Source organism: Ursus americanus, chromosome 30 (assembly GCF_024610735.1).
Source record: "Ursus americanus isolate L20-20 chromosome 30, mUrsAme1.1.p, whole genome shotgun sequence".
NCBI lineage: Eukaryota > Metazoa > Chordata > Mammalia > Carnivora > Ursidae > Ursus > Ursus americanus.
In genome coordinates this window covers 11,989,465-12,011,562 of record NC_142156.1, presented here as the reverse complement: position 1 = coordinate 12,011,562, position 22,098 = coordinate 11,989,465, and the positions used below count along the sequence as shown (strand labels likewise).

Here is a 22,098-nt window from a genome sequence, read left to right as displayed (position 1 = left end):
AGCCATCAAATGCTTTAAGACTTATTTGTTATAGCACCTACTGTTACCCCAGCTATTGTTACAAATATAAACTGTAAGGTTGCGTGTATATTGAGAAAACTGCCTGGAAGGATATACACCAAAATGTTCATGTGACTGCCTCTGGCCGTAGGCAGTGCAGGTGCATTTCGTTTTCTTTTTTGCTGCTCCGCATTTTCAATAACAAGTTATCACTTGCCTAATAAGACACACAAGTTACTTTTTAAGTGATAACAGATGGCCCACACGTTAATTGAGAATCTTTGAGATTCGAGGAACGTGGTGGCCGGTGGCGAAGTCTTCACCCAGGCAGGTCTGCTGGCCATATGATCGATTACGGACAGGCATATGCAATGTACATGAAATGATGTTAATAATAATGATGATAATGACGCAGGGCATTTACAGCACTCCCTTCACAAAAGTCCCGGGGTGCTTCACACTCCAGCACAATTAAAGGCAGCCACAGACAAAAAACCTTTTCAGCTGTGCTTTATAAAGGGAAAGCAATTCAGCTTTTTGAACATTAAAAGGAAGACGATTCCACTAGATGACGGGGGATGAAATCTTCCTGTGCTCAGCGCCCCCCACCCCCACTCTTGTATGTTATATTTAGGACAATCAAACTGGCCTGAAGGGGGAAAAAAAACCAGAAAGCCCACAAGCACAGACTTAGCGGAAAAGCAAGTCAAGATCTCATTCGGGCACGGAGTTACTACGGTCTTAGCAGAAGGCAGGGTCCTCCATTTGTCTGTCAAGCAGGGCAGCTTGGCGCTATTATATTCGAAAGCATGAGAAACAAGAACTGATTTGGAGTTGGAAGTAGTCTATTAAATAGCTCCTGATATTTACCAGATTTAGAATGCTGTGCAAACGAGGCCCCGCGGGATTTCATTACTACCCTGTTCCTGGGAGGCGGGTGGGACTGGATGCCGGGTGTGTAGGGTGGGGTGGGAGGGGGGAAATCCATCCAACCTCACATGACTTCACGGCTGCATTCAGACTCTGGGCACCCAGTGACTGGGTGGGACTGAGGACACTCACCCAACGAGAAATTTAAAAAACAACAACTTCCTGAAAGCAGTGGGGAAGTCCTGTTCTTCCTTCTCTTTCCTGGGGCGCACATCCCAGGCCCCTCTATCACAACAAGGTGTTTATGGAATGCCCCTATTGTCCTGCTTCCTTCTACTCCCATCCGTGAGAAAGATCATGGTGTTCCCAAATACAGAGAAACCACTCAGGAATCCCCCACATGGGTGGAAACACCACAGTGACAGCCAGGACACCCCAGAATCCTGTTGCCTCTGCTTGTGCCCTTCTGGCTGGGCTAGGCTGATCCTGTCACTGCTCTCAACTAAATGAGATTTTTCACACACTGAACCAACTAGCCAAGTGCAAGAGGAGGCAGCAAGCAGCCAGGCCATCAGGAAAGTTCCAGAGTGGTGCGAGTTAGCACCTGTTTAGAATCTTTCACTGGCTTCCCACTGCCGTAGAATAAACTCTACACCTTTATCCACATCTTCAAGGCCCTGCAGCCCCTCCCCTACTACCCTTCTGGCACTTACATGCTTCCTTCTGGTCTTCAAATGTGCCCAGCTAATTCCCACCTCAGGGCCTTTGCACCTGCTGTGCCACTGCCTGAACCGCTCTTTCCCTGCTGTTCATCATTAGGTCTCAGCTCAAATGTTACCTCCCCTAAGACACCTCTTCTCAGCTCCTTCTCAAAGCAGCCCTCCTGTCACTGACCCATCCCCCGTTTGTGGCCTTCACAGCACTTAACGCAATGCTTTAATGATCTTACTTGTCTAATTTGTTACTGACCATCTCTTCTCCTGGAATGGAAAGTCTTTGTTACGAACCGTAGGAACTGTGTTCTGAGAACCTAGCACACAGTGGGGCACTCAGGCAGGGTCCCAGACATGTCTGCGGAAGGCATGTCCATAAACTCACATTAGCCCTGAAGCTAACAGGTGGCTCTCAGGCCCCTGGCCTTCACTTTGGGGCATTCTGGGCCCTTACTCCTCTTGGACCCAGCACTCACCTCCCAGGGCTGCCTGGCAGTGTTGCTCGGTGAGGGCACAGGGGGGGTTCCAGGGTGTGCAGCTCTTGGCAGCAGAAAAGTCTGCTCGCTCAGGGTAGGACGTGAGAACTGGTTTCTTTTGTGCAATGGCTCTGAGCTTGAGTGCACATGAGAGACTTCCTGGAAGACGTCTTACAACCCAGAGAGTGGGCCCACCCCCAGAGCTTTTGTTTGGGATGGAGGGGATTCTTGATCTTACATTTGCTTTTCTAAAAAGTTCCCAGGTGATGCTGGCCAGGGGTCTGATGAAGCAACGAAGCGTGGCTTTAAATAATCTGGGGATTCTAGGAAAAAATTGGGGGAGGAAGGCAGAGGGTTTGTGGGCCATGGGAACTTTGTTAATTGCTAATATCAATAATACAAGTCTCCTGCAGGGAAAGAGAAACTGTGTATTTTATAAGATAAAGAGTAGGACAGAGAAAGAGAAGAGAAAAGTGTGTAATGTGCAGTATATACGGAAGAGGAGTGTGTGTATGGGGGTGTGTGTGTGTGTGTGCGCGCGCTCGCTGGCCCCATAGTAACTTACAGGGCATTTTAGTACATAAACAGAATCAAAGCTATGAAAAATGAAACCAGTTTAATAAGCCAGTGGCTTGCAAACTGTGGTATACCAAATCCTCCAGAACTTAATAGAAAAGACAGAGGCTTATCTCACTGAACCAAGATGGGCTTGGCTCTTGTATTGTTACCAAGTCCTCCAGGTGAGTCTGATGTGATCAGTGGTGGTGAAATCCCATGATATAGTCTTGCCTACTCCCCTTGACCTGGCTGGTGCTGCCAGGGCAAAGAAGGAACCCACTAGACTAATATCAGATATACATTTGCTCAATTCCGGGTTCTGCCAGTTATTTGTTTTTGACCTGGGCAAGGTCTCCCTTTGCCTTATCTGACCTCAGTTTTCTCATTTGTAAAATAGGCACATTAATAAATGGGAGATCACTGTGTCTGGCCTGAGCCAAGTACTTGGTGAAGGTTGGTGGAATCTGTTGCTGTTTTGGTGTGTTTCGGGGCTCTGGATTTATGAACATTAAAGAAATGCCCCTCAAGCAGGGAAATGGTTTCAGACATGAGGATCAGCTGTGCCTCCTTCAGCTTCAAGAAAAGAAACCATGTGAAGGAACTCTAGTCTCCACCTGGCCCTGAAGCTCACTGTGTCTGCCTTTCCGGAGAGACAGGGCTGGAGCAGAAGCCAATGAGGGTGTTGGGACATTGTGATAAACCTTTCTGGGAAGAATGGGGCAGCTTCTCCCTCCCTAGACTCACCCTTGGTGATGACAAGGATGGAGAGCAGCTTGCCTCTCGGGTGCCGAGGCAGACCCTCAGGCAGGATGCTAACCACAGTGGGGCAGTCCTCCCAACACAGCGCTTCCCGGTCTGGCCAAGGGCAGCAGGCTGGGACGGGGTAAAAGGATGCTGGGCCTGGGGAAGTCGTCGGCTCTGACCGTAATGGGAAGTTAGGGCAGAAAAACTGACATCTCCTTGAACTCTGGCTGCCTCTGCAGCTGTCAAAATACCCTCCTTGGACCCCCACCGTCTATTTTGGGAGTTTCTCCATTTTTGTCCTTGAAGACACCAGTTCCGGCCCCGGCCCACAACCCCCCAAGGGCTGCCTGCTCCCCTGAGCATAAAATCCAGACCTCTCGCCAGCCTTCCAGATCCTACAGCAGAGGGTCTCGGGGGTCTCCCAGCTGCCTACGAGAGTCGTGTAGGGAGGTTTGTACAGAAGCCTGAGACCTATACAGACTAATTAAATCAGAGACTCTCGGGCAACGGTTCTCGACTGGAGGTGACTTTGCCCCAGGGGACATTTGACAATATCTGAAGATATATCTGGTTCTCACAACTAGGGACTTGGTACTATTGGCATCTAGTGGGTAGGGAGCAGGATTCTGCTAACCATCCTGCGAGGCATAGGCCAGACCCTATAATGAATGATCTGGCCTTAAATAGAGTGCTGAGGCCGAGGGGCTGCTGTAGGTGTCAATCAGGCACGAGCACCCCTCCCCTCCCCCAGTCTGGCTCCTGCTGGCTTCATTCCTCACCTCCCACCCTCTTGTCCTCACCCACCACGTTCTGCCACTACAGTCTTCTTCCTGGTCCAAAGCACACCCTGCTCATTCCTACCCCCGGGCCTTTGCATCTGCTACTCCCTCTGCTGAGTGTGCCCTGTGCCATGTCTGCATAGCTGGCTCCTCACACCCAGGTCTCTCCTGCCTGGATCCTTCCTCCCACAATGCACACCTAAAATAACTCCAGTCCCCAAGTCCCCCTGTAGCACTGCTCTGGTTTGATTCCTTCAACATGCTGGGACCTACTCAAATGATCTCATTACTACTCAGCACTAGTCTGTCTCCCCCACTAGAATGACAGCACTCTGACAACAGACAAATGTCTGTCTGGCTCAACACCTTCCCCTAGCATCCAGCAAAGTGCCTGGTACTCAGCATGCTTACTAAATATCTGATGACCGGATGAATGAATGGACAAGCATTGGGGGAGAAAGGGGTTTTCAAGCTGTCGGAGGATCAGGTGCATTGCTAGAGACCTGGGCTCCTGTCCCGGCCCCACTTTCCTCTCCCAGACTCAGTTTCCACATCTGTAATATGGCCCAAGTGAGTTCAGTGGGATCAGGCTCCTCCTAACAGGCCTTCTTGGAGACATCAATTGTAGCATTTTGCTTTGGTCTTGTCTCCATGGCACCCAGCTAAGGTAGGTTGGCCCATGCTCCTGTCACCAGATAAATAACAAATTTCTTCCCACTGAGATCCTAATTATTTTGTCATTTTGTCTGGTCTTTTTTTTTTTAAACTTTCCTATTTCTGTTTCCCTCTGCACTAGCTGGACACATCCAGCATCAGCGCTAGGCACACAGTAGGAACTCCCCGGTAGTATGCCCTGGGGTGTGGTTCCCAAGTATTAATTGGATTAGAATGGGCTGGGGAGCTTGGTTAGAAAGTCGTAACCTACAGACAGACTTGGTTCATTAAGTCCAAAGTGATGTGATAGACTAAAAACTGGAGCCCAAAGATATCCAGGTTCTAATCCCTGGAAACCATGAAAGTTCCTTCAATATTGCAAAAAGGCCTTTGTAGAAGATGAGTGTGTTGAAATGGGAGATGTTTCTGGATGGCTGGGTCCTAGGTGCAATCACACGTATCCTTGTACAAGTGAGATCTGACTACAGAAGAAGGCCTTGTGACCACGGAAGGGAGAGATGATGCTGCTGGCCTTGATGATGGAGGAAGGGACCACAAGCCAAAGGATGCAAGGAACGCAGAAGAAAAGACAAGGAAACATTCTGCTCTAGAGCTTCCAGAAAAGAGCAACCCTTGACTTTAGCCCAGTGAGACCCACTCTGGACTCCGGACTTCCGACCCCCAGAACCACAGAACAGTAAATGTGTGTCATAGTAAGCCACCCAGTGTGTGCCCATCACCATGTCCCCAGGAAACTGAGACTGGTAGCACTCAGCATCTGCATTTGAACGGCCTCTCTCCCTCTGCTGGCTCTGACGCAGGAGGCCCAGGTGGGCCATACTTCGGGGAGCACCGCTCCAGAGCTGTTTGGGGCTGCTTTTCCAACCAGCCCATTCCCAGAGAACCAGGGCATTTTTGTCAGCGTTGGAGGGACTCTGTTACAAGCACCTACTTCCACCTCCTCATTTTGCAGATGGGGACACTGAGGCCTAGGGAACTCTGCAGCAAGGTGGAAGGATGAGAGATGTTTTCATTCAGCTCTATCGGCTTTCAAATTCCACTTGGAGTTTTTAAAATGAGCGATTGTGCAGACTGCCAATAGCTTTGCAATAATCTCATAATGACCCAATCGTGAAACGATTTAGCAATCCTGCTGCTAATTGTATTTGTGGATATAGCAATTGGGTAACTAGTTGGTTATTACTCATTCCCCAAGAGCCATACACATTGCATTACAAGGAAGCTAATCTTAGAAATACTTGTTAACTCCGATGATAATTACTAAGTAATTGGCTAGAACACGCCATTGTGAATTTAGCTGGAATATGCCAGGTAATTATCTGGTCTTATGTTCCCTGTAAAATAAGTCCAGGGTCCAAAAAAATTGTTCCAGTTGATTGGCTATTGTCCAATCATCGACCTCGGCCAGCCAATCAGGCGGATGCAGGTGATTAATCAAATTACTCAAATATCGGGTTTCAAACCGAGCATTCAGATAAGAGATCTGACGGTCAACAAGTGGGCAGTGCTAAATGGGAGAAGGGGGTGCACAGAGCCCCCCCCAAGATAAATGACACAATAATATGGAATAAATGCTACTTCTTTGGGGCTCATCTGGCTTCTTCACACAAAATACCAAAACACTTCAGAGACCAATTACATGTCCCAAAGCTGCAGAGTCTTTATCATGGTGCCAGGAAAAGGCTGTGCTATTTGTGAAATCTGCAGGCAGTTATGGTGCTCGGGGAGGGGGGTGCACAGAGTTTGCACATAATAGAGAGGGGCCACAAACGCAGCTGGCTTACAGGATGAGTGACACATTTTCACAATGGCCACTCGTTTCTCAAGAATGGCTGCTAACTGAATCTGTCCACTTCCAATTAGCCAGCCCTTGGGAGAGGGGGAGGGAGGCTTGGGGTCCTGGGCCCCACCAATAACACTGAGGAAGTCGGAAGGTGGGTGAGGGGCGGCAGCGAGAGGTCCTTAGAAGGATCAGGCAAAGGGCAGGAGATGATGGGTTTCAAATTTCTAGTTTGGGGATGTCAAAAAGAGGGGTTAGAGGGCCAGAAGGTGAGGAGCTGACCAGAGAGAAATTTGGGGTGACAGACTGGTGAGAGCAGTAGGCAGAAGACCAGTGTGTGTGTGTCAGGGGGAAGACCCAACCTTCCAACCAGATGTGTGTACCCCAAATAAAGGGCTAGGCATGAGGACAATACATTCTAGATAACAGAGGAGGAAAGGAGCTGTGGTATGTTGTACAATTGGCCACAAATTGTCCTTCTCCCTGCATCTATGCCCCTGCAATGTGACATTGCAAACCCTCCCATGCAGAGGTCGACTCTGTTTCTCCATGCCTTGAATCTAGGTTGACCATGCAACTTGGTTTGGCCAATGTCCATTGGTCAGTGCAACATGGACAGAGGTGTGAAAGGCCCTTGCCCATCAGCGCTTGACCTCTTGCTGCCCTTGGAACCCTGAGACCACCCTGGGAATGAGCCCGAAAGAGGCTGTTGGGGGATAAGAGACCATGAGAAGGAGAATTGGGGCATCCCTGCTGATAACCTGCCAACCGGAAGACACGTGAATGAGGGCATCCAAGAGTGACCAGCCCTCAGTTTGACCTGCCAGCTGACCACGGACATGTCCAAGAGCCCAGCTACAGGGACTGGCTCCGCACAGAACTGTCCACAGAATAGAGGAAAACTCTGAAGTGTGGGGGGTAGTTTGTTACTCAGCACAAGCTTACTGATACACTCAGCTCATGAAAATAGCTCAGCCCCTGATTATGATCTGAGCTGGGTATCTGAGAGCCTCTTCTGTCCTGTTCAGGGTTGAGAACCACCATTTTTACCCTGGTTTAGGGACGATTGAAGGGCCATCTCTCTATCTCCAATCCTTTGAAAACATTTACCATTTGACACATGGATTCCAGTCAATCCACCGTCTGCATAATGATGCTGACAGACGGTAACACCCCTTCTTCTGTCCACTGAGATCTTATAAATGGGCTCGAGGATGCTTTGTATCACAAGGGAACAGACCAAAGACATGCTAGCTCTTCCCTGAGCTCACGGCTCCTGCCATGGCACCTGCCAAGATGAGAGGCTTGTGTATTTGGGGTCTTATCGCTTGAGCGGAGAATGGGAAGGAAGGAGAGAGCTCCTAACTGACTCTTGGCATCCCAGGCCCCTCCAGGATGTGGCCAGTCCTAATACAACAGGGAAGCAACAGCCAGAGTTTAAAAACACATCAAAGGATTGTTTCACAACTTCAACTGAAACGAAAGCTATTTTTTTCTAATGCTCCGTGTCACTGGGTAAGGTTAGAGAGCAAGTTCAGGAAAGTCGCTATCATCTCACATTTTCTGAATGTCAGTTCTCACTTCCCCTCCTGTGCAGCCAGAGATCAGGGAGCCTGGATATTTGAAATAGCAATGGTAAAGTCCTTCAAATGTTATCTGCTGCTTTAACGAAAACCAGAATAACAGTCATCATGATCTTAGCCCATGGTTGGCAAAACTCGGGCCCGAGGCAAATCCACCACATCACCTGCTTTTATAAATAAAGTTTTATTGGCACCCGGCCACGTACATCCATTTACATCTTGTCTGTGGCTGCTTTCACATCCCAGTGAACAGAGTTGAGCAGTTGCTATGGAAAACTGTAAGGCCCATAAAGCCACAAATATTCACTACTGGGCCCTTTACAGAAAAAGTCTGCCAACTCCTGATTGGACCCAATCAGTTCAATCTACATATGGAGACAGTGAGTCTCAGCAATGTGGTTTCATGAATACTTGGAGCACAGGGGGAGCCGAACCAACTTTCCTAACTTCCCACTTACAGTACTCTCCCCATGGCACTGCTCTGCCGAAGAGTTTTAGCATCGAAAGTATTTTCTGGAATCTCAAACCGTCAAACCACACAATTGTGACTGGTAGAGCTAGAGAGGCTCCATTCACCAGAATGACGTGTTAACCAGAACACCGCCCCCCCCTTCTCAGAGGCAGAACTCTGGGAACGGGTCCATGGGTGGGGCGCCCCGGGCAGGACTGACCTGGTGATGATGGCCAGGTGGGGTGGGCTCATGCAGGCACCCATGAAGAGCACCACGTTCTCATGCCGCGTCTGCCTGTAGGCCATCACCTCCCGCTTGAAGGCCTTCAGCTGCTCCTCGTTATCCCTCTCGATGTCGATCAGCCGGATGGCCACCTCGCCGTGCCAGCGGCCGTGGTACACCTGCCCGAAGCGGCCCCTGCCGATGAGCTCGTCAATCTCCAGCTGCTCGAAAGGGATGTCCCACTCCTGCAGGAAGATGCTGGTCTGGCTGGCCTTGCGCGGGAAGCTCCGGGCTGAGAGCAGGGACAGGTTCATCTCCTCGAAGTCGTCCTCCGACTCCTCGGCCTCATCGTGGCCCTCTTCATTCTGTGGCCGGAAAGGGGAGAGCGGTCAGAGTGGCTCTGGCCACTGCCCTGCCTTCCACGAGCTCCCCTGGGTCTGGACACGTCTCCATGTGCGTTTTTGGCTGGTGGGGACATGTATCTAGTTGCCCGGGGCATTCTTGTCTAGAATCGTACAAGATGAACGAGCTGCAAGGGAGAACATGATAATCCAGTGCTCTTTTGCCAAGGGGGAACCTGAGGCTCATAAAGGAGAAACGTTAGGAGACCACCCATGCTGGCGTGCTGGATGTTCCTGGTTTGGGCACTGGAAGGCTCCTTGGGGAGGGGGTGCCTGGCTGCCTCAGTCAGTAGAATGTACGACTCTTGATCTTGGGGTTGTAAGTTTGAGCGCCACATTGGGTGTAGAGATGACTTAAAAATGAAAGTCCCCTCGGGAATCCCTTCGGTCCCGGCAAACGAACATGGTTGGTCACCTCGGGAGGCTGCCCAGCTGTACATCACACAGCCAGGCAGAGCTAGGGCTAAGATGCAGGTGTCTCGACTCCTAATCTCCAACGCCCTCCTATTCCACCCCAATGTTTTCACCTGCCTACTCCTGTGAACAGTGTAAGAAAGACAACAGGGCTGAACTGGGGGTCTACCAGGTGTCTGCACAGAACACGTGACAACCCTCAATATGGAGGACCTTTTGTTTCCCCCAGGGAATCTGGAACTGATGGTCAGAAACGAGGAGAGGTCAGAGCTGCACAGGCCAGATGCCCGGGTTTCCTCAGCAGCTGTGAGGGCGTAGAAGGGAGGCTCCTAGGATGCGCTTACCAATCGGACAAAATGAGCTGGAACCTGGCCTCTGTGTGACCTTGGGCAAACTGCTTGACCTGAGATGTCCTCCTCTCTTCATAAAGTAGAGCTAATAAAATCTACCCTCCCGGGGAATGGTGTGAGGTTTTCAATGAGGTAAAAGCCTCTGAAGTCCCTTGCACACCCCTGACCACCTGTATCCAACAGCCCCTGGGCTTCTGGAGAAAATGCAGATTCCTGGGCCCTACCCAGAGCTCCTGAATCAGAAAAGAGCAGGCCAGGGCCAGAACTCTGCATTTTTATCCCTGCACACCCATACGGCCCAGGAACGCTTAGGTGTGACCATGGCAATCCTTAGACTTCAAAGGTCCAGGGACCCGCCTTTCCAGCGTGGTGGTTGGGAGTGCTCAGGCTCTTAGGGTTCTTTTGCTGGAGTGAGGGGGCAGCAGGAGCTGCCCGTGGGGATTCCCAGAGGCTTGGGGCCTGACAGGGCAGCCTGAGGTCTTCCTGACCCCAAACCTAAGCAAGCTGTCTCTCGTGGCACACTCAGGAGAAATGACACAGTTTCCATCGGCTTCCCCCAGGATAATTTTTCAACTAGCCCAGTAATTACAGAAAGGACACGATTTTCTCAGGACACCCTGGCTCTACTCTCTTTGCTTCAGAACACAGTGACAGGGCTAAGGAGTCCATGGTTCTTACCGAGGACACTCCATTTATTCCTCTAGTAGTTTTGGCAAATGGGAAGAAGGCCCAGAACATTCTCAAAAGCCCTCCCAGTTCAGGGTTCCCGGGGACCCCGCCTCCCCCATTGTATTCTTTGGAAGGTAGCGGGGCACATTCCCCTTGGCATTCACCTGGCCCTAAGCTGATTTTTCAACTAAGAAGGCAAATCTCTTGCCATCTCCTGCACAACTAGCTTTTCCATGATGCACACCATATAATGGCCCATTAGGCTTGGTGCCGGGAGGCCCGCCGCCCCGCCCCCACTTGTTGGTTGTCCAGGAGTTAGAACATCCATCAAATAGGGTCCCCCTGCCCCCACCTGCCCCAAGCCCTCTGCGTCATTAAAGTTGGCGGTCGACTCTGCCAAGTGCTGGGCAGCCCCAGGAAAAAGGTGCTTCTCCCTCTTCGAATCTCACCTCTGAGGTTGGCTCCACTTCAATTTGAAGTAATGGATTTCCTTCCAAGCTTTAAAGAAAGAAAAATAAATGTGACCCTCAGGTGAAAAGGGAGGTCAGTGCTTTGTTTATCCATGTATGAAGAGTCTTGGAATGAGAAGCCCTCACCATCAAGGCTTTATCTCAACATTCACTTTAACACTTGTGTCTAAAATAATCCATAACCTCGCCATGAAGAAACAATGACAAGGACATTGTTTTAAATAGATTTCTGGGCTGCTTGGGGCTCATTTTTCTTTATTGCTTTGGTTTCCACTAATCTAGCAGCTTCCTTATACATTGGCCTAAATGCCATGGGTGGAAGAATTTTCAAAGCTCTGGGTGTGTGCTAGGAAGGAATTAATGAGATCGCTAAAGTTCACTTGGGTTCGGAATCTTATGGGAGAACCTTAGGGCTCGGGATTACAGGTACCCCCTCCCCCCCCTTTCTGAAAATTGGCGCCATGCCACTTTGCTTTTATGAAAGATCTACGTTGGTATCTACCAAAAGAAATTCGAAGAGTTTTTGCTTTTATGAAAAAGGGCAAAAGTGAACGTTGCATTCAGCTTCTGTTTTGCAGCAAAATGGAGGCAGCGGGTACCCTGAGCAGTGCAGCGACTGAGCGAGCAACCTGAGGGCTGCCTCCAAGCTCCTTCCCTGGGAGCTACCCTCGGCATCTCAGCATCCAGCCGCCAGAGCTTTGACCTGTGTCTACGAGCAGCTGGGCTTCCTCTCCATGTATTTTGTGCATCCATTAGCAAGACATGCCCTAAGGTATCAGAAAAGCCTAAGACAAGTAATTTTGGGGGTTGGGGGACACTCCCAATTTTTCCATATAAATGAATGATAACTGCTTCTTTGCACGACACTGTTTTGGCTCATGAAAGGTTTCATAGGAATGCTCTACTTTCGGATAGCGGGGAAAACCTGCGTGTGCTGGGACCAGTGCGAGGCTGTCAGAGGGATACGGCGTTGAAACCGGCATGGCTCCTGGCTTTGAGGAATATTACGTTGCTACTGAAGGGACTAAAGCAAGCGCAGAGATATTGTGCAGAGAGGCTAAAAGTGACAAGGGCCAAAATTTAGGTATGAATCGAGTTAATGGAGTACGATGGAAATGCCCCGGAGAGATCACTGGATGTATTTGAAAAATCCTCAGTGTCTGAGTTAGCTGGATGTTGTCAATCACATTGAATCAGGAAGTGAGGAATGAGAATGAGAGAAACCCTATTGGACTGGAAGACACAGGTGTGTGTGTGTGCACACGTGCATGTGCGTGTGTACATACACATATATGTGTCCGTGCACAAGGGTGATGTAGTCATGAGCTCCTGAGCTGCAGCTGTGCTAAGTGTGGGCGCATGCTGTGTGTGGGTGCTGGGGACACACTGTGCTTGCATGTGTGAGTACTAAGCATATACCGGGTACCACTTGGGTACGACGGGATGTGCTCCGTGCAGGGGTGGTTCTGGGTGCGTGTGAGTTGGGTGTACCTCCTAGGGATGCTGGGGGCACGTCGTATGTTGACAGCATAGCTGGGTATGTACTGGGGTGTCAGGGGATTGCCAGAGCACATGGTGTGTGATGGGGATGTCAGGTGATTCTGGGGGTGTGTTTTCAGAGAAGAGGGTGTGTGTTGGGGGGGGGGTGTGGGTGTGTGTGTGTAGTGCAGTGGGGAGATAGTAACCGGGCTGCTGAAGGCACAGAAAAGCTGGAACCAGTGGCAGGAAAAAAATCACAGTGAACACCCTGCCGCCTTCCCATTTCCCCTGGGGAAGCTTAGCAGATCCCCCTACCCCCTCAATTGAGAGGCCACTGCTCTCCTGACCCTGAGACCCCAAGAAGCTGCCGACCCTGCAGACAGAGCCAGTCCACTTGCTGGAGGGACTCCGGGCGAGAGGAAGCCTGAGAGGCTGGAGGAATTAAAAGAAGGGGAAAGAAGGGCGGGTCACAAAGTGCTGTGTGCTTTCATATTAACGAGTTATTTACAGTAGGGCTGGGAAGGCGGAATGAAACCACCCAGCGACAGCTGAAATGCCGGGAACTTGACGCCTTGGGGAGATCTGGGTGGAACAGTGCAGCTGGAGTCCCTCCTCACACCCAACAACAAAACAGGCATCAAGGCATGATTACGGCAGCGCGGCGATGCAATGATTTCCTTCTGTGAAGAGTTAGTGCCCATCACTCCACGCACGTTTAAGCAGATCGCAAGCAGCTATTGACTCTGTATTTCGCTGGCACTCCCCGACCACCAGTTAAGAACCCGGGGTTCGTCTTGCACAAATTGTGGAATTGGTTTACGTGCAGCAGAGAAACGATCCGGAGCTAGATGTCAGCACAGTGTCCCCGGCAAATTGCTGCTCCTTTGATGTCAGAGACGTACCCTTTGGGTCTCTAACAAAGCCCATGACCCAGGTCAGAAAGGATGGAGGAGTTAGGGGAGTCGGGAGAACAGCCAAGGAGGCAAAAATGTGAGTTGGGAAGCCGGTCAAATTGAAATCAGGCCCCCTAGTATGCCCCACACTTTGACCACAATCAAAGACGTTAAGTCAAGGAAGTGGTTTCACTTGGGCTGCACCAACAACAGAGCACCTGGAAAGACAGTCTGTGTCCCAAGGGTGCTCAAGGGGCCACATGCAAAGACATTCACTGCAGCGTTGTTTTCAACAGTGAAATATGGGAAGACAGGAGATCTGGCCACGGGGAAATGGTTAAGGACGTTCTTCTACATCAATAGTGATATTTTTACAGTCATTAAAAACAGTGCCTATAAAGAATCTGGAATAATACGAAAAAATGCAACGCTCTAGGATTACGGAATGACAAAGCCGGCTGGAAACTGCATAGACCATGAATCACGAGTATGTAAAATATGAATAGAAAGAGCACACGTCAAAGTTCTAAGAGTGGTACGATTATGAGTGATGATTTTTCCTTTCTTTTTTTACAGAACAGTCCACGTTTTCCAAAATTAGCTTAGAGTATTCTTAGAATGGTATAAACTAGAGGTCAGCAAACTTGGTCCGTAAAGGGCCAGATAGTAAATATTTTGGACTTTGCAGACCCTACAGTCTCTGTTGCCACTACTCAGCTCTCCTGTTGTAATGTGAAAGCCACATAGAGAGTATGTTGTAAACAAGTGGGCGTGGCTCTGTTCCAATAAAACTTTATTTATAAAAACAGGTGGCAAATTGGATTTGTCCCATAGACCGTAGTTTGTCGATCCCTAGTATAACCCTAAATTGTGCTTTTTTATGCTTGCACAATTTGTGCAAGATGAACCTCTATTATGCTTTTTATAAAGGCGGGGAACAATGATATAGGATAACTGTTCTTTCATTAAGCTCCAGCTATTGCAGGAAGTTATCCTTCCGATCATAGAAGAGTCTGGCAGCCTAAGGAAATGGTCCAGCCCCTGGAAATCACCCTTGACAAGCAGGGCCAGGACACTAAGCAGAGATGACTTGTTTGTCGAGCGCAGGCTGAGAGATGCTGTCACACTCTCCCTCTCTTTACCTCAGTCATTCCCTAAGCCCTCTCTCCCCCAGTCTTCCACCCCATCAATTCCAGGAAGAGGAAGACAGAAGACAGCAGCCCTGAGCAGACTGAAGACGCAGGACAGGGGAAGGAGGTCTCTGTTCCACTTACATTGGATTCGAGGTCACTGGATGCAGGATGACCTGGGGCGCCCGGGTTGGCGTCTCTGGCACCGGCACCACATCTGAGAAGCAGACATGAGACAGTCAGAAACCCAACATGGAGTCCACAGTCTCCCCCAAAAACCTGATTCCTGGGAGATGGGGCAGCTAGTAACTTCTCACCAGATCATGGGTCTCTGGGGCTGGCCAATGCCTTCTTTCCCCTCCTTGATCACTTGAACTTTTCCTGCTCAGATGCGCCCATGTTGTAAGATGGCACCCTGAACAAAATGCCCCACTGTGGACAAGGGAGCTGCCAGAGCCCGAGCCTCTGACCTGAAGCACCCACTGGTCACCTCCGAATCACCCCCTATTCCTGAGTTCTCTTTGGGCTGGTGAGGCCACTTGGTTTCATGTCTCCCAGTGCCCAGCTCAGCCCCTCTGAGCACCTCTCTCCTGCCACATGGCTCTGGACCCCTCCTCACCCTGGCCCGGCCTTCTACTGCAGACCACCTTCTCAGGCCTTTTTGTCGTGCCTCAGGATCTCCTTGGTACCATGGTGCTCTTGTGACCCCCCAGCCTCTCCTCTTCCGCCTCCACGTCCCGCCATGGTCCTGGGGGCTGGTGGTTCCATGGCCTCCCTCTTTGAGCTTGCTCACCCCAATAACCCTTGCCTTTGTCCATTCGTGCCCCTCTGCAGGCTTGCTCAGGGGGGCCTGAGCGCACACGGACTCACCTGGGAAGATGAACTGCTGCTTGTATTTGTAGTAGTGGGACGCTTGCAAAAGAATGAAAATACCCAAGTCAGTGCTGCCCCACGGCTGTTCCTTCAAATAACAAATCGGGCTCCCGCCGCCACCGTGTGGTTCTCTGCCCACCCTTGAGGGTTTCTAGAATTCTGCAGACACCCTAAATTATAAGGGACTGAGGCATGTGTAACGGAACCGGAGCTCTACACATTCAAGCCAACCCTCTCCCCTGCAGCTCCCTGAAAACAGAACATCTCCACTTGGAGGGGCACCCAGAGCACAATCCCATTTTTGTTAACTGCATTGGGACACACACACATAGAAAGTCTTTGTCAAGCCATAATCTAAAATATGAATTTTTTCCCTTTGCCAGAATGATCAGAGAGGCTTTAAAAAAATCCTTTATGACACAATAAGATATCATCTCACCCCATTAAGATGTCTACTATCAAAAAGATCAGAGAGAGGTGCTGGCGAGGGTGTGGAGAAAGGGAAGAGTGTGGGGCACCATTGGTGGGAATGCAAACTGGTGCAGCCACTGTGGAGAACAGTCTGGAAGGTCCTCAAACAATTAAAAATAGAACTACCACAGGATCCAGCAAACCCACTTCTTGGAATATATCTGAAGGAACCGAAATCGCTATCCTGGAGAGATAGCTGCACTCCCATGTTCATTGCAGCATTATTTGTAGGAGCCAAGACATGGAAGGAACCCAAGGGTCCACTGATGGATGAATGGAAAAACCAATGGTTCACACACACACACACACACACACACACACACCCTATATTTATATATGTACATACAATAGAATATTATTGGGCTATAAAAAAGAAAGAAATCTTGCCATTTGCTACAACATGGATGGACCTCGAGGGCACTGTGCTAAGTGAAATAAGTCAAACAAAGAAAGACAAATACTGTATGCTGTCACTTAATATGTGGAATTTGAAAAAAAAAATCCCCATATTCATAGAAACAGAACCAGATGGGTTAGGGACTGGCTGAAGGCAGTCAAAAAGTACAAACTTCAAGTGATAAGACTAATAAGTCCTGGGGATGTAATGTGCCTCATAGTGACTACAGTTAACAATACCGTAACAAATATTTGGAAGCTGCTGAGAGCGTAGATCTTAAAAGTTCTCATTGTGAGGAAAAAAATTCGTAGCTGTGTGTGGTGACGGATGGTAACTAAACTTAGAGCAGTGATCATTTCACAACTTCACACATGTATCAAATCATTCTGTTGTGCGCCTTCAACTTATATGATGTTATAGGTCAAGTATATTTCAATAAAATTAGGGGAAAACATACATTTCCTATGTTTTCCAAATTTTCTGCACTGAGCATTGAATTAGTGTTCTTGCAGCTGCCGAACAAATTGCCAAACCCTTGGTGGCTTAAAACAACATGTTCACCTTCTTATAATTCTAGAGGAACGAGAAGTGTGCAATAAGTCATAAGGGGTAAAATCAAGGTGTCAGCAGAGCTGGTTCTTTCTAGAAGCTCCAGAGGGGCATCCATCCCTTGCCTTTTCCAGCTATTAGAGCCTGCATTTCTTGGCGCAGAGCCCATCACTCCCGTCTCTGCTCCAGTCCTGACATCACCTCCTACCATCTCTGACCTTGTCTCCCTCTTATAAGGACCCCTGTGATTACATTTAGGATCCATCTCGATACTCCAGGGTAATCTTCCCACCTCAGGATCCTTAACCTAATCACATTGGCAAAGACAAGTCATTTAGAAAGTAACATATTCACAGATTCTGGAATTAGAGCACAGCCATCTTTGGAGTACCATGAGCATGAGTTATCTCTATATTAGGGATGAAAGAAATTTCCTCAACGTTGCTGATTTGCCTACCATTCACTTTATTTCCGGTTCACTCACCAGGGGCCACCTGTTCTGGATATCCCCGAGGTTTCTGATGTTACCAGTTACTCCACTGGAGGGTCTGGAGCAGCCGGACAAGGGTATCATGGACAGTGGGGAGGTCACACAGAGTTTCATCTCCCCAAGCAGAGGAATTGAGCAGGAATGGGGTCAGATAGGAGTCTGAATTGGTGAATATGCTTCTGGACACAATTTTATTACCTCTGTTGACTCACCAAGAATTCATGGAGTAGATCAGAGGCTGGGGCCAGGGGTTGACAAACCATGGCCAGCAGGCCAAGTCTGGACCATCACCTGTTTTGGTTCACAAAGTTTTATTGGAACACAGTCTCACGTTCATTCATCTGCATGTGGTCTCTGGCTACCGCCATGCTACAACATCAGAGTTGAATATTTGAGACTATATGGCCCACAAAGTCTAAAATATTACCGTTAGGCTCATTATAGAAAAAGCACACTGACTTCAAGTTTAAAGCAAAGATGAGCTGGACAGCAGGAGTAGGAGGCTGATCCTAGAGGGTCGAATCCTCACTCTTCCTTTGGCTGTTTGTAAAAGCTGGAGCAACTCTGTCCAAAGTCTCAGTTTCCAAGTGTGTAAAATGGGGATAATAACAGTCTTTCCCTCCCAGAGCTGAGATCATCGTTACATGAGGTCAGAGTGCGTAGCAGTGCTGAATAAGCATTAGCTGTAACGGTTAAGCCAATATCTTCCTCAGCTCTCTTAATAAACAGACAAGAATGACTTATAATTAAGAGAAAATCAATTTCAAAGAGGAAAGTCATTAGCTGCCCCTGAGGTTGGAACTGATTTATAAACTCCCCAAGGACGGAAAGCAAGTGTGGGTATCTCAGGATCCCAAGGGCCCTTTTGCACCCATGGGTGCACGACTCCTGTTTGTGGAATTAATCAACTCTCTTCTAGCACAGTGATCCCCAAATATCCCAGATAATTGCAATCCAAACGGATGCATTTTCTGAATCTGGAAGATGAGGTGCCTGGGACAAGAAGCAACTCATTCGAAGTCAAGAGCAGAACTTTAAAAGAAAACTAACCTCCGTGATTTCAAGGACTTTCTTCTGTTAGATAACTTAGGCTTTTTTGTTTTTTGTTTTTTTGTTTTTTTCATTGCATGCAGTCAACAAGGGGCTAAAATTAAAAAGGAAAAACTACCCGGGGTTCTCAAGAGGCTTAGCTGATCTCTTCCTTCACCAGCTGGGACAGGGGATTCAGTGTCTGCAGAAATGGCTAGCTGGAGTGACATTCTTTCAAAGAGCAGCAGCTGGGGGAGGGAGAGGAAACACTGCTCTGAAAAGGGACAGGTGTCAGGCAAAGGGACGCTGGCAAATGCCTCCATGTGCAGAGCCAGCCCCCTCCCTGACCCCTCTGTGCTGGAGAACAGCTCGTTCCTGATGACCGACAAGGAGAGAGTGGTCAGAGAGGAGTCAAGGCGTGGCCGTGAGCCTGTCCTTGCCGACAACAGACACCAGTGAGGAGCAGCTCCAACGGGAAGCTGATGAACCCAAGTGGCCTGTTCAGGAAAGCTGAGGGGCACCTCTTTCTCTGGAATGGAAGAGGACTTGGGAACTGGAGGCTTCAGGTGGCTGGAGGCCAGAAACATAAGCAGACCACTTTGAAGGCACTTCTACTCCGAAGTCCTCCTTCCTTCCCTCCTTCCCTAACGCCTCCCCAAAAACAGCCTGAAAAGTTTTCGAGAAGGAAGGATCTAGAAGGAAGGTTGGAGGATAAGTCATCTCCTGCCAACATCTTTTAAATAAAATTCAGATTTAAATAAAATCCATGCCTTGAAAGGCCCTGCCAGGCCTCCTCCCTGCAGCTCTGAGTCGTACTTAGTGTTATTTTCCCCTTATTTATGGCAGTCAGGTCATGGGGACATTTTTTCAGCTCTTTCCTGGGGCAGGGCCTTTGCACATGCTCTGCTCCCTCTGTCCAATCAACTTTCCCCCATCTTCGGAACCCAGTCACCTCTGACCCTACAACCTAAACTTGTTCTCCTCTTGAATCTGCTGTAGGGCTGTTGTAACGCTGTTCTTTCCCTTCAAAGCCCTTGTTGCAGCTTATCTCAGGTGTATGTCTGCATGGCTAACCCATCTCTCCCATGAAGTTGTAGACTCCACGAGGACAGGGACTGTGGCAGCCAGTATAATACCAATCTGCTCAAGAGGTCCACATCCTAATCCCTGGAAACCGTGACTACGTCCTCTTCCATGACAAAAGGGCCTTTGCAGGTATGATTAAGTGAAGGATCATGAGATGGGCAGGTTACCCAGGATCCTCTGGGTGGGCCCTAAATGTAATCACATGGATCCTTACAAGAGGGAGGCAGATGGACCCAAGTCAGGGACAGAGAGTCAGAGACGTGATGATGGAAACAGGGGTGGGAGTGGTGTGGAGCCATGTGCAAAGCGATGCAGGCAGCCACTAGAGGCTGGGAAAAGGCAAGGAGGTGGATTCTCTCCTAGACGCCCCAGGAGAAACCAGCCCTGTGGACACCTTGATGTTTAGCCTGGGGCAACTGACTTTGGACTTGGGACCTCCATCACTGTAAGATAACACACTGGGGCTGTTTGAAGCCCCTAAGCTTGTGGTGATTTGTTACCAAGCCCCTGGAAACTCATACAGGGCTGGCTGGTTTGCGTACTGCCCATACCTAGTGCCTCGTATAGGACTGGTACATAGTAGATGCTCAAGAAATATGTGTTATGGAAATAGATGGATGAATGCAGTCTGAGGGCCAGAAGACGACTTGAAGAGAGAAAACTGCAGCCCTGGGCAGAGCAAGAATTTCAAGTCATTCATTCATTCAGTCACTCCCTCATTAAAAATAAAGCCAACAACACTTAATTAGTGCCTTCCGCAGTATGCAATGTGTTGGGTTTCAGGTATAGACGGGTGAATGAAGCAGACATGTGTCTTAGTCTCATGGGGCTGACAATTCTGACAATCACAGGACACGGACACTATGTAAGTTAATAAATGAACAAGATCATGGCAGGGAAGAAGGAGCACTGTTGAGCATAAGGAGGGAATCAGGGCAGAGTAAGGGGAGGTGGGAGGTTCTGGAAGGGAGGAAACACCCATGAGCCACTTGCCAGGTCAAATACAGCCCCGGGATTTGGAAGCGAGTGGCAGGAGAACAAGGAAGTCAATCACAAATCTGACAAAGTCTGTGCCTGATGCATTTGGTTTTCCAACTAAAAACTCTTCTTTCATATGTCATGAGGTTAACAGGTGAGCCAAATGCCTATTAACCCCACGGATCTTTTGGAAAAGAATGTTCTAGATCAGTCAATGCTGGGCACTGGTTACGTCAAGCATTAGCCAGAATAGTCTTTAGAAAACTCAACAGCTGGCAGGGAACCATGGTCAAAGCCACCTTTCCCATCAGCAAAGGCTCACAGTCAAGAGTGTGACAGTGACTAGGGCCTTATATGAACAGGACAAGCACTTGTCATTCTGAGGGAATTTTGCTCAAGGGAGAAGGTCTGGCTGCTTTTCTGGAAGATCCTATTTTGCTTTCCTATTTGCTTTCCACTTCAATATTGCATTTTATTATTAGTATTCAATTATAAACCTGGTGCATGCTCCTTGGTACTCTATACATTGTAGCAATGCATAAAATAAAATAAAATTCTTTAGAAACAGCTGCCTTGAAGTTCTTACAGACTTTTTTTGTACATATGCAAATATACAAGTATATACATACACACATATAAACATACATATACAACTATATGTAATTATTTGAGAGTACGTAGGATGTTATTATACCAACTGCTTTGCAAATCACTTATTTTCCCACTTAAATGACATTGTGGATAGCTTTCATGTCAGGATATCTACAAGGAGCCACTCCATTCTTTTTAAGGGAGGCTGAATATTTGGTTATGCAGATACATTACAGTGTATCAACCATTCCCCTCTTGATTGTAATCAACCATTCCCCACTTGGGTTGATTCCAGGTTTTCCACTATTGCAATGAAATCCTTACATACAGATCCCTGGGCCCTATGCAAGCATATCTGTATATAAAGTCTTAGAAGTGATATTGCTGGTTCAAGGAATGTACATATAAAACTTTGATAGACAATGCAAAATTACCTTCTCAGAAGGTTGAATTCAATTCCTACTCCTAACACCAGGGTATATGAGGATTTCATCTTTATTTCCAGAATTCTGATTAGACCCATGTAAATTAGCAGTGATGGTGAGAAATGCCAAAAATAGTAGCCATGGTAGTTTTTTTGTTTTGTTTTGTCTTTTCTTTTCTTTTTTTTAGAGAGAGAGAGCAGGGGTAGAGGGAGAAGGAGAGAGAGAATTTCAAGCAGGCTCCACACTCAGCATGAGAAGCCCGATGTGGGGCTCAATCTCATGACCCTGAGATCACAACCTGAGCTGAAATCAAGAGTCAAATGCTCAACTAACTGAGCCACCGAGGTGCCCCAGCATTTGTAAAGATCGTCAATGAGATAGGCACTCTGCTCAGGTCTGTACGTGTATGACGAGGTTTAGTCCTGCAGTGATTCTATAAAGTAGATACTATTATTATTATTATTATTATTTTAAGATTATTTATTTATTTATTTATTTATTTATTTATTTATTTATTTATTTATTTATTTGACAGAGATAGAGACAGCCAG

At 48.3% G+C, this 22,098-nt stretch overlaps 1 protein-coding gene across 1 annotated transcript in view; it reads right to left on the bottom strand.

Moving 5' to 3' along the window:
- The window catches only part of KSR2 (kinase suppressor of ras 2), a 389,319-nt gene that overhangs the window by 41,328 nt on the left and 325,893 nt on the right, over positions 1-22,098 (bottom strand). The window contains exons 12-15 of the mRNA XM_087857306.1: positions 15,529-15,570; positions 14,803-14,875; positions 11,136-11,184; positions 8,850-9,217 (exon numbers count right to left, since the gene is read on the bottom strand). Of these exons, the coding sequence (XP_087713432.1) occupies positions 8,850-9,217; positions 11,136-11,184; positions 14,803-14,875; positions 15,529-15,570 (532 nt within the window). The remainder of the gene's footprint in view (positions 1-8,849; positions 9,218-11,135; positions 11,185-14,802; positions 14,876-15,528; positions 15,571-22,098) is intronic.